At 39.3% G+C, this 14,999-nt stretch overlaps 1 protein-coding gene across 2 annotated transcripts in view; it reads right to left on the bottom strand.

The window, feature by feature from the left end:
* Positions 1–4,403: 4,403 nt before the first annotated feature.
* LPL (lipoprotein lipase) overlaps positions 4,404–14,999 on the bottom strand; it is a 36,305-nt gene continuing 25,709 nt past the window's right edge. For both annotated transcript variants that reach the window (XM_077274203.1, XM_077274196.1), the window contains 7 exons: positions 14,251–14,362; positions 13,199–13,441; positions 12,055–12,297; positions 11,723–11,843; positions 11,010–11,192; positions 10,202–10,309; positions 4,404–7,854 (listed from right to left, as the gene is read on the bottom strand). In XM_077274203.1, coding sequence (XP_077130318.1) covers position 7,854; positions 10,202–10,309; positions 11,010–11,192; positions 11,723–11,843; positions 12,055–12,297; positions 13,199–13,441; positions 14,251–14,362 — 1,011 coding nt within the window. In that variant the 3' untranslated portion in view covers positions 4,404–7,853. The remainder of the gene's footprint in view (positions 7,855–10,201; positions 10,310–11,009; positions 11,193–11,722; positions 11,844–12,054; positions 12,298–13,198; positions 13,442–14,250; positions 14,363–14,999) is intronic.

Raw genomic sequence — 14,999 nt, forward strand, 5'->3', positions numbered from 1 at the left:
CGCCACCATCATGTCCACCGCCATGTCATTATGCGGCCCTCACTTCAAATTTTCAAAGGGCCAGCAAGTGCTGTGAAACCTGGGTTTTGTGATCTCCACAGTTAATTTTGGCCATCGGATCCTAATGGAGCCACTGTCATAGTGGGTGAAGCCGCTGTAAGGTGACTATAATACAGAAGTTGGGGGAGCTGTATGATCAATGTTAGTAAATTGGATTCTACCAGACACCAAAAGCATTATAATTAAATTCTGGATACAGTGTATGCAAGCGAGGGCCTGTATTGTGGTCAGTGTGTCAGGCCTGAAACCCATGTCAGGAACATGTACAAGCCTCATTTTACTTGGAAGCAGCCTCCTCAAGGGAAAGAGGCATGAGTGGCATTGACCAATCTGCACAAACCTACGCAGTTCTTCTGGAAACTACCCAACCAGGCAGAATGTATCCTTTGCATGGTTTTGAGTAACAATGGAGTAATTACAGGATATGTCCCAAAGAGTGTCGAGTTCTTTGGAGTGTATTACTCAGGTGACAGGCAGTGCTACAGAACTCAGGTAAAGGCCCTTAGCGTGGCAATGACCATGTTCCAATATGTGTAAGGCTGCAGCCTGAATAGGTCCGTGGAGCCTATTAACCCAGGCTCTTAGACGTGATTAAAATGTACAGAAACTGGGCAATACCCCACCACCAATTTTTTGCAAGGAACCAAATTTAGAAAATGTAAGGGAAGCGACAGTTTAATAAAGAGACACAAGTCTCATTTAGAAGCCTGGAACAGTCAGCAATGGTCTTTGTTCTTTGACAATGTAAAGTGCTAATGAATATGTATGACCTATCTAACATTTTGTGAACTGACATATATGTTGACAAGGGACAAATGAACGCTGCCTGTGACAATGAACTGGACATGGTTGCTGACTGTTGTGTCTGTGCAACTGCAGGTTGTGGATAGGAGGCATCAGTGCCTCCTTCCTGGACAGCAGAGTGGGAAGGATGTAATACAGGGGGCCAGTGGTTTCACTGTTAGACATAAATTTTGTACAGAGGCGTTCTGCCCATCTACTGGGGTGCTGCGTATATGTGCAGTATATGGTGTATGCTAACAGAGGTATTATGCCAAATTTCTCTTTATAAAGGGATGTGTAAGTAAGATTTTTGAACTAGCAGCATATACAGTATATATAACATGTTTCATTCCTCATATTATTATTATTCTGTGTAAGGCTGAAACCTGATGAATTGTGTGGAGCATATTAATGCATTAATGTTCCAAAATGTCCAAGTGCAGACCCTCAGTACTCGCAGTTGCTGGGACACTTAGTATCTGCTTTGTCTGCCACCCAGGGCTGGCGTCAGCACCCAGCACACCCGGAAAAGCTCCTGGGCCCTGAGCAGGCTGGGGACTCACTCACCCTCGAGGACACTGGTGCACTATGGGGCCCGGGTGTCTGTGCCAGTGCCGGTACCTGCGAGTGCGCCCCCCACTTGCTCCGGGCCCCAGTACTTGCAATACTCATCTCTCCCTGTTCCACCGCTGTGGCATCTTCTGTCCTCAGACTTTGACGTTCAGGTCAGAGGGCGCAATTACATCACTAGTGTGCACCCTCTGCCTGAACAGTCACAGCGCAGAGAGCTGGAAGACGACGACGCTGAAGAGTCCAGAGCAAAGCAGCCGCCAGCGAGGAGAGGTGAGTATTTCATTTTTTTTAATGTTTGGAGCAATATATGGGGCCAATTACATATGGAGCATCTTATCGGGTCAATTACATATAGAGCATTATATGGGGCCAATTAGATATGGAGCATCTTATGGGGCCAATTACATATGGGGCATCTTATGGGGCCAATTACATATGGAGCAGTATATGGGGCCAATTACATATGGGGCATCTTATGGGGCCAATTACATATGGAGCAGTATATGGGGCCAATTACATATGGAACATCTTATGGGGACAATTATATATGGAGCATCTTATGGGGACAATTATATATGGAGCAGTATATGGAGCCCATTATATATGAAGCATTTTATGGGGCAAATTATTTATGGAGCATCTTATGGGGCCAATTACAAATGAAGCAGTATATAGGGCCCATTATGTATGGAGCATCTTATGGAGTCAATTACATATAGAGCATCTTATGGGGTCAATTACATATGGAGCATCTTATGGGGCTAATTACATATGGAGCATCTTATGGGGCCAATTACATGTGGAGCATGTTATGGGGCCAATTACATATGGAACAGTATATGGGGCCCATTATATACGGAGCATCGTATGGGGTTAATTATATATATGGGGTTCATTATTCTGTACGGAGCATTATATGTGGTCCATTATTCTGTATGGCACAATATATGGGGCTCATTATTCTGTAAGAAGCAATATATGTGGCTCATTATTCTGTACGGACCACTATGTGGTGCCCATAATATTGTATGGAGCATTCTACTGTCCAGTTTCTGAGCTATTGATATCACTCATGTATAGTGTTGAGCGATACCGTCCGATACTTGAAAGTATCGGTATCGGAAAGTATCGGCCGATACCGGCAAAGTATCGGATCCAATCCGATACCGATACCCGATACCAATACGTCAATGGGACTCAAGTATCGGACGGTATCCCTGATGGTTCCCAGGGTCTGAAGGAGAGGAAACTCTCCTTCAGGCCCTGGGATCCATATTAATGTGTAAAATAAAGAATTAAAATAAAAAATATTGCTATACTCACCTCTCCGACGCAGCCTGGACCTCACCGAGGGAACCGGCAGCGTTGTTTGCTTAAAATTTGCGCGTTTACTTCCTTACGTGAAGTCCCGGCTTGTGATTGGTCGCGTGCCGCCCATGTGGCCGCGACGCGACCAATCACAGCAAGCCGTGACGTAATTTTAGGTCCTTCAGGATTTTAAAATTACGTTCTGGCTTGTGATTGGTCGCGTCACGGTCACATGGGCGACGCGACCAATCACAAGCCGTGACGTCACGGGAGGCAGGACAAGCGCGCATTTTAAAATGATTGTGATTTTATATGTGATTGGTCGCGTCGCCCATGTGACCGTGACGCGACCAATCACAAGCCAGAACGTAATTTTAAAATCCTGAAGGACCTAAAATTACGTCACGGCTTGCTGTGATTGGTCGCGTCGCGGCCACATGGGCGGCACGCGACCAATCACAAGCCGGGACTTCACGTAAGGAAGTAAACGCGCAAATTTTAAGCAAACAACGCTGCCGGTTCCCTCGGTGAGGTCCAGGCTGCGTCGGAGAGGTGAGTATAGCAATATTTTTTATTTTAATTCTTTATTTTACACATTAGTGTTGTTTCGATACCGATACCCGATACCACAAAAATATCGGATCTCGGTATCGGAATTCCGATACAGCAAATATCGGCCGATACCCGATACTTGCGGTATCGGAATGCTCAACACTACTCATGTAATGTAAGAAGTAAGTGAAATCTTTGGCATTGTGCTATACCTATATTTTTCTGCCGTATCTGTGCATCATGAATTGTGGAATGTGCTAAAGGGGCCCACTGAGACTCTTTCGCCTGGGGCCCACAAAAACCTGGAGCCGGCCCTGCTGCTACTTCCTATAGGGAAAATGTGTTTATTGATTATGTCATTGTACTTCAGGGATGCACAACCTTTTGTAATCAGAGAGACACATCGTAAGATTGAATCAATTCAAAGATCTGCAATAAATCTGAAATGGGTATTGAATTATGGCATATCAAAAGGGATATTAAAGAATTGCATATAGAAAAGTATTCTTCATAACCGTCCGTATGTGATATACTATTTTCAGGAGCTTTACCTATTATTAAGACAATAAGGTTTTTTCTCCCCAAGTCACACTGATGCATGCATGTGTCTCTCTTTATGCAAGATGATGAAAAAATTGAGTTTCTCCATTTCAATAGCAGCACTCATGCACAGCCAACTCTTTACCTTATCAGATGTTTTCTGGAGTGCCCCAGGCAGAAGATCTCCATTATGCCAAAATACGGAGATCCCAAACAAGTACACACATTGTACCATTACTGCTATGTGACACTACTATTATTACTGACATGGAAAATAACTGTAAGTAGACAGACACTAAATAAGTATGTCTGTGATCATGTGGTTGGGAGAAGCATAGAATGGCATCTCGGGCCACAAATGACCCACGGGCCATAGATTGTGCAACCCTATTTTATTGCCTAAGAATGTACAGAGGAGCTTGTGCACCATGCATTCTATAGAGGTCTGCTTAAACTCCAAGGTGTAAGCTGCCAAACTGGAATACCTCAACGTAACCCATTGTAATAAAAGAAAAACTTTTCAAATAACTTCTACTTCAGCAATTAGAACATTGATCTTAAATATCCGAAAGATACATAGATTTTTAGCACTAATATAATCTTTATTTTTAGAAACATACAATGATAGTTACATGTTGTAAAAGTAAATGATCCAAATATTCAAAAGAAAACTACAGTATATTTACACTGAGAATAAAAAACGTCCTATATACAAAATATAATTTACATTCATACATACACAGTGAATAAATAGTCTGTAATATGTTCGTTACGTAACAGTCTTTAAATTCTCAAGTAGTGCCGTGTATGCCGTAGCCCATGGCTTTATTTCTTTTTTTTCACTCTTTTTAGAAAAAGGTAAAGGATTAGTTAGATCTATAGTTTTATAAAGAATCTCTCTCCATTTTATTTTTTACATTCTCTATATATTTATATATATTATATATTATATATATATAATCCATGTCTTGTTATCATATGTCAATAACTTAATTATTGGGTTGTTAGGAAACTATATGCATGTTTTTAGTCTTTGTTGGCTACTGAAAATTCTATGTACATAAATTGCAAGAATATAATCACAAAGTGGAGTTTCAGATAATTTTGCATTTACTATTCTAATTGGTAACAATAAGACATTAATATTTTTTCTTCAAAATTTTGTACTGACAACTTTCCATTTATTCCTCCATTCATTTAAATAGATACATGCTAAATTAAGCTGGTTGTCAATGAAAAGAAAACTATTTACCCAGAAGTGTGGAAAATGTGAAGCTTCTATAATGGAGCCTGTGTCTTTGAAGATGTTTAGTACCAATCTAAGGACTCATGTAGACGACCGTATTTTCGGGCCGAGTGCGATCCAACAAAACATCTTGATCACACTCAGTCCAATGTTGTTCTATAAGGCCGTGCACATGTCTGATTATTTTCTAGTGTGATGTAGAAATACTCATATAGGTGTGTTCAAGAACTTATTTAGTGAATGAAGACCAGCGCTTCCTGTCTTAGCAGTGGACATTGCAGACTCTCACACAGCGGTCTTCCACACAGATCTACTCTATCCAGATGACTGATGAAGGTCAGATATTGACCGAAACGTCTAATTTTTCTGGAATTTCTTCATTCAATAAATAAGTTCTTGAACACGCCTATGTGAGTGCCAAGTATTTCTACATCACAGCTGACATATTTGGTTATCCTACTTGTACACCACCAGAATTCCAGAAGTGCTGTGTTTTCCGAATTACTTGATTTTTTTTCTAGGATTGAGTCTGTCCTATTAAAAATCGCAGCACATACAATTTTGCATCCTTATATCAAATCGCACTCGACCTTGCAAGTCATTAGGTCCATCAAAAAAAATTGAATATCCAAGTGTGGTCTGATTATCATGGACTGACAGAATGGAGAAGATGAGGACATTTTTTTTCATCTTCTCCACATCCGAGAAAATCAGATCACGCTGAGCTCACAATCTGATCAGACTGTTCATAGCATAATCGGACCGAGTTTCCCGGATGAGAGAAAATACAGTGGTGTGACCCTAGCCTTATGTGTGTGGCAGAGCAGTCAATAGGTCCCGACAGGCATCAGGACCAAGGTGTGATTGAAACTTTTTCACTCCCTATAGCTATACTCCTAAGATTCCATGTTGCTGTTAGACATCTCCCCCAATAACTTACTGTAGACCTCAAGACGTAAGAATCCAGAGCCATAACAATTCACTGCTTTCTTTTAACCTGCAACCAGCTTAATTTAGCTTTAGACAAGAATTTAGAACAAATATAATGTATCTCAGAATCAGAGGTATATACTAAGAATGAATTATCTGAAAGGGACAAATAATTAACATTTCAATAATTACTCTAGAAATCATAATTACAGAAAAATAAGGTCCTGGGCCTCCTGTGACATTCCACATCTATTGGTTGGGTTTCCAAAAAAAAACAGAGATATTTGTGAAATGCAGCGAGGAGGTTCTCCAAGCAAACCTAACTATATGCGCTTTCATCAATACCACTGCTGATAACTCGTGGATGCAGGAAGGTATCTCACAAGAAAGCATAATAAAAATAATTGTAATCTCTTGCAGTCTGGATTTATTATATATATATATATATATATATATATATATATATATATATATATATATATATATATATATATTTAATACATTGTATTGAGGGTGTTGGTTAATATGATAAAAATACAGATGTTAATGACTTGTATAAGTGCTATATCAATTAATTAATTTCACTTAGGAATGTTTTAATATATATTGTGATTATCGTTCATAGCGACAAATATGTAACAACTTTGACCATGTTGTGATAAAATGTTCTAAGCTCCTTTTTCTATACATTAATGATGAATATAGTGACTAAGGTAATGACAATTTAGTAGACAAGAATAACCAATCCAATCAATCTGATGTCTATACAAAAACACAGTCTATGTTAAAGAGTAACCTCCATTTATTTTTTTTCTCCCGTAAGTCAATACTGCACATGATAGTAATACATTTTGTAATAGATCTTATCAGAGAAATCTGCTTCTTTCTCCTCTGGGACTGATTTTTCATTCTCAATATTCTCAATTCACGGATAAAATCTGACTTCAGGGAATAAAGACTTTCCCATGACTGATATAGGAAATGACAGTTAGTGCTCATAAAATTCTATGGAGAACCATATCTGTTGTTTCTTGCTCCTCCCTCTCTCTACTTCCTTCTCTCTCTTCCTAGAATTTTAAAAGCACTAACTGTCATCTCAGTAATGGGAAAACCTGTCTCCAATAAATGTTGATTTTACAGATCTTTTTGTCCCATGAATTGAGAATGAAAGATTAGTCCTATAGGAGAAAACAACAGATTTGTCTAATAAGATGTTACAAAGTTTTTTATTTTTATGTGTACTATTGATTTATGAGAAAATAAAATGACGGTTACTCTTTAAGCATGCAGTAGTATTTCAAGAAACCAATTCTATTTTGAAGATCATTTATTTTACAGCATGGGCATTTAAAAAAATTAACTTGATACATAAACAAACATATCTCTGTATGGCACCTAAGCCTTTTTCTCTGGTGATGCCGATATAGAGGTAAGAGATGCTAATTGTTTAGCCCAGAATGTATACTTGGTACAGTGCTCGAGTGGGCATCACTTTACAGATCCCCATTAATACAGATATGGCTTTCAAGTCATTTCAAGTGGGTAGCCTGTACTCTAGTGCACTAAACATATGAAGGAAGCATACACTGAACAGTAATACTTTCGTCTGTAAAGAACTAAATATTCACAATACACAGAGGACATGGAATGGGTGGTATGACCATGGATTGACATGTTCAATCCTCAATCCAGTTATTGCCCTATGAAGAAACAGATAATGTGTGTCTATGTAGCATTGCCTGATATGAAATGTCCTTTATTTGAACTTCATTGTACTTGGACATAAAGGGTTTGAGTAGTATCAAATGCCACGTCACAGCATCGTTGGACGTGTGGGTTAAAGTGCAAATTCTGCTTCACATCTAAAATACAAAAAACATTATAAGATGAATGGATGATTTGACTGTGAATTAATTCATTGTAGGAATACAAAAATACAATTCTTATTGATGCTGATTCATATTGATAAAATATAAGTAACAATCTTTTTTTCTCTTTGAGATATACCATCAGAGATGTCTGGCAGTGGCTCTCTCTCATAGAGAACACAGGAGCACCTGGCAGAGCTCCTGTGTATTGGACAGTCGGGCGAGATCACTGTCAGAGCTCCTGTGAATGGGACAGTCGGGCGAGATCACTGTCAGAGCTCCTGTGTATGGGAAAGTCATGCGAGATCACTGTCAGAGCTCCTGTGTATGGGACAGTCGGGCGAGATCACTGTCAGAGCTCCTGTGTATGGGACAGTCAGGCGAGATCACTGTCAGAGCTCCTGTGTATGGGAAAGTCATGCGAGATCACTGTCAGAGCTCCTGTGTATGGGACAGTCGGGCGAGATCACTGTCAGAGCTCCTGTGTATGGGACAGTCAGGCGAGATCACTGTCAGAGCTCCTGTGTATGGGAAAGTCATGCGAGATCACTGTCAGAGCTCCTGTGTATGGGACAGTCAGACGAGATCACTGTCAGAGGTCCTGTGTATGGGACAGTTAGGCGAGATCACTGTCAGAGCTCCTATGTATGGGACAGTTGAGCGAGATCACTGTCAGAGCTCCTGTGTATGGGACAGTTGAGCGAGATCACTGTCAGAGCTCCTGTGTATGGGACAGTCGGGCGAGATCACTGTCAGAGCTCATGTGTATGGGACAGTCGGGCGAGATCACTGTCAGAGCTCCTGTGTATGGGACAGTCGGGCGAGATCACTGTCAGAGCTCCTGTGTATGGGACAGTCGGGCGAGATCACTGTCAGAGCTCCTGTGTATGGGACAGTCGGGCGAGATCACTGTCAGAGCTCCTGTGTATGGGACAGTCGGGCGAGATCACTGTCAGAGCTCCTGTGTATGGAACAGTCAGGCGAGATCACTGCCAGTCGAACAATCGCCAAACAATTGTTCTGCCAACAACTGTGTAAAGTGTATTTGGGGGCCATGTTGGAGAATTTAAACATAGGACCAATTTGCTGCATGTCAGCCAATTTCTGTCTAATATGTATGGACACCTTAAGGGGTCTCATGGTCTCATCTCAGATAAGACTTTTACTCCAAAAGCCTTAGCAGCAATCATGCTATTGTAAGATTCAGTTGACCATGCATCTTGAATGGCTTTCCATGTAATAGAGATTTGTCAGTGCCTTTGCTCTGTATCATAGAGCTATATAGAACTCCACCTAGGATAGCCACATACCCCATATGGAATAATGACAAGGATTGTCCTAAAGGAGGAAAATCATTAAAAGGAACCTGTCATGTAAAAAAATGCTATTAACCTGCAGATAAGGCGTTACTCACAGGTTAGTAGCATTCTAAAGCCATGTGACTGCACTGAAAGCCATGATGCTGGGAGAAAATTAACTTTATCCGCCTTTCAGTCAAAGAGGCACGATCGGCATGGCATCAGTCACTGCTCAGTGCTCAGTGATTAGTGCCTGTAACCATATCATGGCTCTGATTGACAGCTCGCTCAGCACTGCATCCATGTAAAGCCAGCTGTCAGTCATTGCTGGGGCGTAGTTATAGACGCCGCTCTCTGTATACTGTGCTGTGACTGAAGCCGCGCCCTTATGACTGAAAGCTGAAGGTTGTCAGGAAGATTAAAGTTCATTTCCTTCCCTTATCTGGTATTTTAGTGTGGCGGCCACACAGCTTTAGATTGCTATTAACCTGAAAATCAACTGCAAGTTTATAACATTTTTGACATGGGTCAACAGGTTCCTTTTAAGGGTGTTATCCCAATAAAACATTTATCACCTATCCACAGTAAAGGTGATAAATGTATGATCATTGTGGACCTCACCACTGGGATACCCACGATAATTAGATCAAGGGTTCTTCTGAGCACAGTTTTGGAAGATTTTAAATGGGGCACTTAGTAAAATGTCTGGTTATCTCCATCAACCTAGTAGACATTGAAAGGAGTGAGTGAACATGGAACAACTTTATAAATGGAGACTAATTTTAGGCCTCATTTACCAAAATTGTCTTCCAAAAGTCTTGCTCACAGGCCAATTTCATGTTTTAAATTTCTTTGAAAAATTAAAGCAACACTGATTTGTTATTTTGGACAACAACGTCTGTATTTTGGTTAGGCAGTTTTAGTAGATGAGGCCATTGTTCTTTTCTATCAACTGTAATAGCTAGATATAGGACTTTGCAGTGTTATTGAAATGCAAGGAAGAAAAAATGATTTATACTTATGAAAAGTAAATTGTCTCTTACCAGTCTCCTTTCTTCTTATTGGAGTGCTCATTACATCTCACAAACACCACAGTTCCTTTTCCTCGAGTGATAGTTGCACGTTCTCCATTTTGAGGGCAAAATATTAGCCTGAAAATGTATAACACATGGTAATTTCTGTTGAATGCGAATGTTTTTATTACGTATTATATTTCTGTCTTCTGCATTAAAGGCAATGGTAGGTAGATATTTCAACTACCATAGTCTTGATATACTTTAATCAAGAATTTTCATTTTAGAATCACTTATCATATTTGGACCCCTCATATTTTGACCTATTGCCTGAAGAGTGAATGTACCACTGCCCATGGGATTTAACAGTGTATAGTTGTCATCAATATACTGTTACATTATGGGTTTAATGTAATGTATATACATGTTGTAGGTTGCTTACAGTGTTAGGCTAATCTGACAGGAAAAAAATCTAATTCTGCTTTTATACTGTTTTATTCATTGGTTTATGTTCACTCTTATAAATAAGTTGTTATAATTGCTACCAAAATTTAGTGGGAATGTGGGACAAAGGGACAGATAGGGCTGGTATTAGCAATAGGCTTAGGTTTAGTGCCAGGGTAATTATATAGTTACATAAATAAAAATGTTATGAAAAAAAACCTAAAACATATAACAATGTATAACTTTGTTTTTAACATAACCTAATTTAATGTCTAATGGTCTCTTAATCTGGGCACTATCAACCTACGATATGCCACAGCGACTAAACATTAGTATCAATTTTAATATGTTAATTGATTTTAGATGTGTTTTAGTAGAGATATTGTGTGCTTACTTCTTCTGCAGCTCTCCTGATTTTATCCTGATTTTCTGGACATCAAATGCATAGTTATTGAACCAATTTGCCCAGGGTAAATATGACTGGTTCTCCCAATTAATCTTCAGCATTAGCAGCTCGCCTACATCAAGTTCAGTGTAGATCAAGTAGGAATAGGTCTTGTTGGTGGACATTTCCGCTCTAGGAAAGATAAATACTTTGGTTAAGATTCCCATTATGCATGCAATCATGTTTATTAATTTTTTTTTCGCAGTACCTACTTATATTCAAGTATAATTTTTTTTCTCTGAAGGAGTTTTCTAAATTCTACAAGAAATGCCGGTTTAAGGCCGGGGTCACACTTGCAACTGCAATGCGAGAAACTCGCGCGAGTCTCTCGCCTCAAGACCCGGCACTGCGGCCGGCAGTTTGGACCGGAGCATTCAGCTTCATAGAAATACATGCAGCCGTACACTCCAGTCCCGAGTGCTGGCGGCAGTGTCTGGTACTGAGGCGAGAGACTCGCGCAAGTTTCTTGCGTTGAGTTGCAAGTGTGACCCCGGCCTTATGCTGTAACATTAGTGAGCTGAATGAGAAGAACTCAGCTTAGTACTCAGATTACAGCCCATTATTCTCATTATAGCTGTTAAAACGTAAAGAGGCAAAAAATTACTAAAAAAAAACAAACAATGAAATAAAGAAAAACAAATGTCATTATGGCCAATACTTACAGAGTGAGAGGTCGGTTTTCACTTTGTCCCTTTGTTCCATACAGTGAAACCAAGAAAGGCTGGTTGGTTACAGTGAAGTTTTTCTTTGCAAAGAAATGCACTTTTACTTGATAGTGGAATACTGCAAATTAACAGAAAAGATGGAATAGAACCTTGTTAATGTTGCCACGGATTGCATAATTATGAAACTATTTACATACTATACACATAGAAACCATTGTTCTGGATAAGCTTTTCTTAGAACGAGTGTGATAATTGATAGACTGCACAGAAATATTCCTTCTGTAGGTTCTTTAGAATAAATTCTAATTGTGTAATCTTCATATTGTTACCTTTAAATGGCATCTGAGCATTTGTTTTCAAGTACATCTTAACACTTCTTTTTCCTCGGACCTTGTTGACTTTGTAACCCAATGTATTGCATCGGTTCTTCCTGCAGCTTAGACATAGCCCTCGATCAAAGGCCTCCTTAGAATTGCAGCGATAGGCCATGCTTGGCTTCTCTTCGTTAAGTAGAGAGTCAATGAAGAGGTGAATGGAGCGTTCATGGGAGCATTTCACAATCTGGTCCATGTCTAGGAAAATTAGATAGATGTTTATTCTACCATTACATACCAAAAATATTTAAAACTTCTTATAAAAGTTAAAGGGTATGTCTATAACAATGCCTATATTAGCAATGCTACTAAGGTAACCAGACTGCACAGATATGCATAAGGTCTGTTACCATAGAGACATATAGGTTTGCATAGGAGCTCTGTACACAATATGATAAGGTGGTATTTTAAATTTTAGCAAATATGCTTAATTTTTGCAGTAATATGAGAAAGAAAAAAATGGTCATAAATGTGAACACAAGTCCAATTCATTGTTGCATTTGAACCTGTTTTGTGCCTTTGATTTGGAACCAAATTCATCTATTGGTGCCTTTTTTTAAGTCTATTTTATATGTGATGTTGTTTTTTTAGTTTGACATTGTGGAGTTTCTAAATGTTTTTGACTGATTCATCATTTGCAAAATTTGTCCCAAACGTACTCAGGTCACCCTATGGAGTGATTTTAGGTAAGAAATGTGCGACTTTTTGAGATAAAGAGTCTCAAAAATAAAGACAGAAAAAAATAATTTTTTCCATTTTGCGTAAAATTCATGAACCACCTTTTTCTGTGAATTTTTCGCAAAAAAAAAACCACGAGCGAATACCAAAAGACAAAAAAAGAATTATGATTTTAAAAATCCTTTAAATATGACAGTTGTGGCTTAACCAAGGGGTATAACTTTACATTTATTAGGTAGAATAAGAAGTAAGCTCATGTGCTGAACCAGCACCTTCAAATATATATACTTTTAGGACATTAAATGCTATCAAATTAGCATGGACCAAATATTGTTAGTTCATCACAACTCTAATCTGAGATCATTTTTGAAAAATGTAGGAAAGCTGTTGAAGCAAAAAAGAATAATTATTGATATATTACCTATAATTCCACGTATTCCACCTTCTGCAATAAGCCGTATGGTGTCTCCAATGCTGCATCCTGGCTGAAAGCTTCCACCATTAGGATAAATGTCAATATGTCCGACTGGTCTTTGAATGCCAATGCTGCGGTCAGGAGTTCCTACACTGTAGGTATGTACAACATCCACAAACTCTGCATCATCGGGAGACAGCGTTACCGATGTTCCTGCATATTCAAAGCTGGGACCAGCTGGATCCAAACCTGCATGGAAAAATATGATGAACTCTGGAACTAAACGGGAACCCATCAAAAGGTTTTTTCCTTATTCCTGATGCCACCAGTTTACATGCAATGTAATGTATTTTACGTCTTGACAACCAATTTATATCACCTTAATAGTGTTGCATAACTTTAAAAAATAGTTTTATAAAAGTCCTGCTCTGCATGCAAATCTGTGCTGAGTGGTCCCATGGGTGTCTCCGAGCAGTGCTATTTCCCTATAGATTGTAGGCTTGTGAGCAGACCCTCTCTCCTCCTGTACCTGGTGAGCTGGGTTACTTTGTAATGTCGTTATTAGTACACGTCCCCGCTTAATTGTAAAGTGCTGTGGAGTATGTTCCACATATAAATAAAATTGTAATTATTTATTAAAAGATCATTTTCCAAAACCATCCATAGGAGACGTCAATCTAAGGTGGTAGGACACGATTACGAACAGAGTGGTGGTGCGGAGCATGGTGTGGAGACAGCCATTGGACCATTTGGCATAGTGAAGTCGAGGTGGAAACCACAACTCTCTGAGCAAAGCTGGTCTACCGTTTATCAATGAAAAGGAGATGTGTGCTTCCTACGCTCAACATGAAGAGCCAACTAGAGTCAAAACGCTATAGCCTCACATCTTAAAAGATATTCAAATTATTCTAGACATATCAATTGGAATGGAAGATGCCCTAGGCATACATCTGCTGTCTAAACTGGCTGCTTCTCTTGTAATTTACAATATAGCACTCACTAGGGCTACACATAAATTTAGAATGCACAAATGGTCAAAATGTCCTAACCACTCTCACCTGTTATCCTGTTAACTTTGTTAGTTGTCAGACTCCCAGCAACACCTGCTGCGTGAGCACCAAGACTGTATCCCAAAATATGAATGTTATCCAATGGATAATTAAATGTTTCCTATTGGAAAAAAAAATATATAAATTATATATCTTTAAAAATGGTACAGAATTTTAAAGCCATTATGATTTTTTCGTAAGGTTCAATTACGATTACAATTACATTTTAACTAAAGCGATAATTTTGACTATATTAACTTTCAATGTAAAAATAAAAATATTTAACGCCTTCATGAAATCCACCGTATACTCACACCATTATGTGACTGCAGACCTCGGAATCCTCAAAGTGTTTTGCTGTCAGGATTCTCCTGTGTCAGTGGTGAGAACGAAGCATGACGTGGCCGCAAGTATGCGATACACATACTTCAGGCTACATATCGACTAGACGTGCATGGTCTCACTCTAAACAAGTGAAATGAGCGATGTCTAGTCGGAATGTGGCCAGATGTATGCTATATTTGCTGTCACATGACTGCCTGCTCTCATCGCTGACACCGGAGAATACTGTCAGTGGGAGGCGCACAAGACTGCAGTCATATAGAGTTCACATAGACACTTCGAAGAAAAAATAAAAATGTTATTACTTGCATGGCTGGGATGAGAAAACAGAAAATTGCTGCCAAATATGGCTGGAGCAGGGAGGCATAGCCAAGCGGCACGATGATGACACTGCATTACGCTGCTAATGCCAACCT

Source organism: Ranitomeya variabilis, chromosome 1, assembly GCF_051348905.1.
Source record: "Ranitomeya variabilis isolate aRanVar5 chromosome 1, aRanVar5.hap1, whole genome shotgun sequence".
NCBI classification, from domain to species: domain Eukaryota; kingdom Metazoa; phylum Chordata; class Amphibia; order Anura; family Dendrobatidae; genus Ranitomeya; species Ranitomeya variabilis.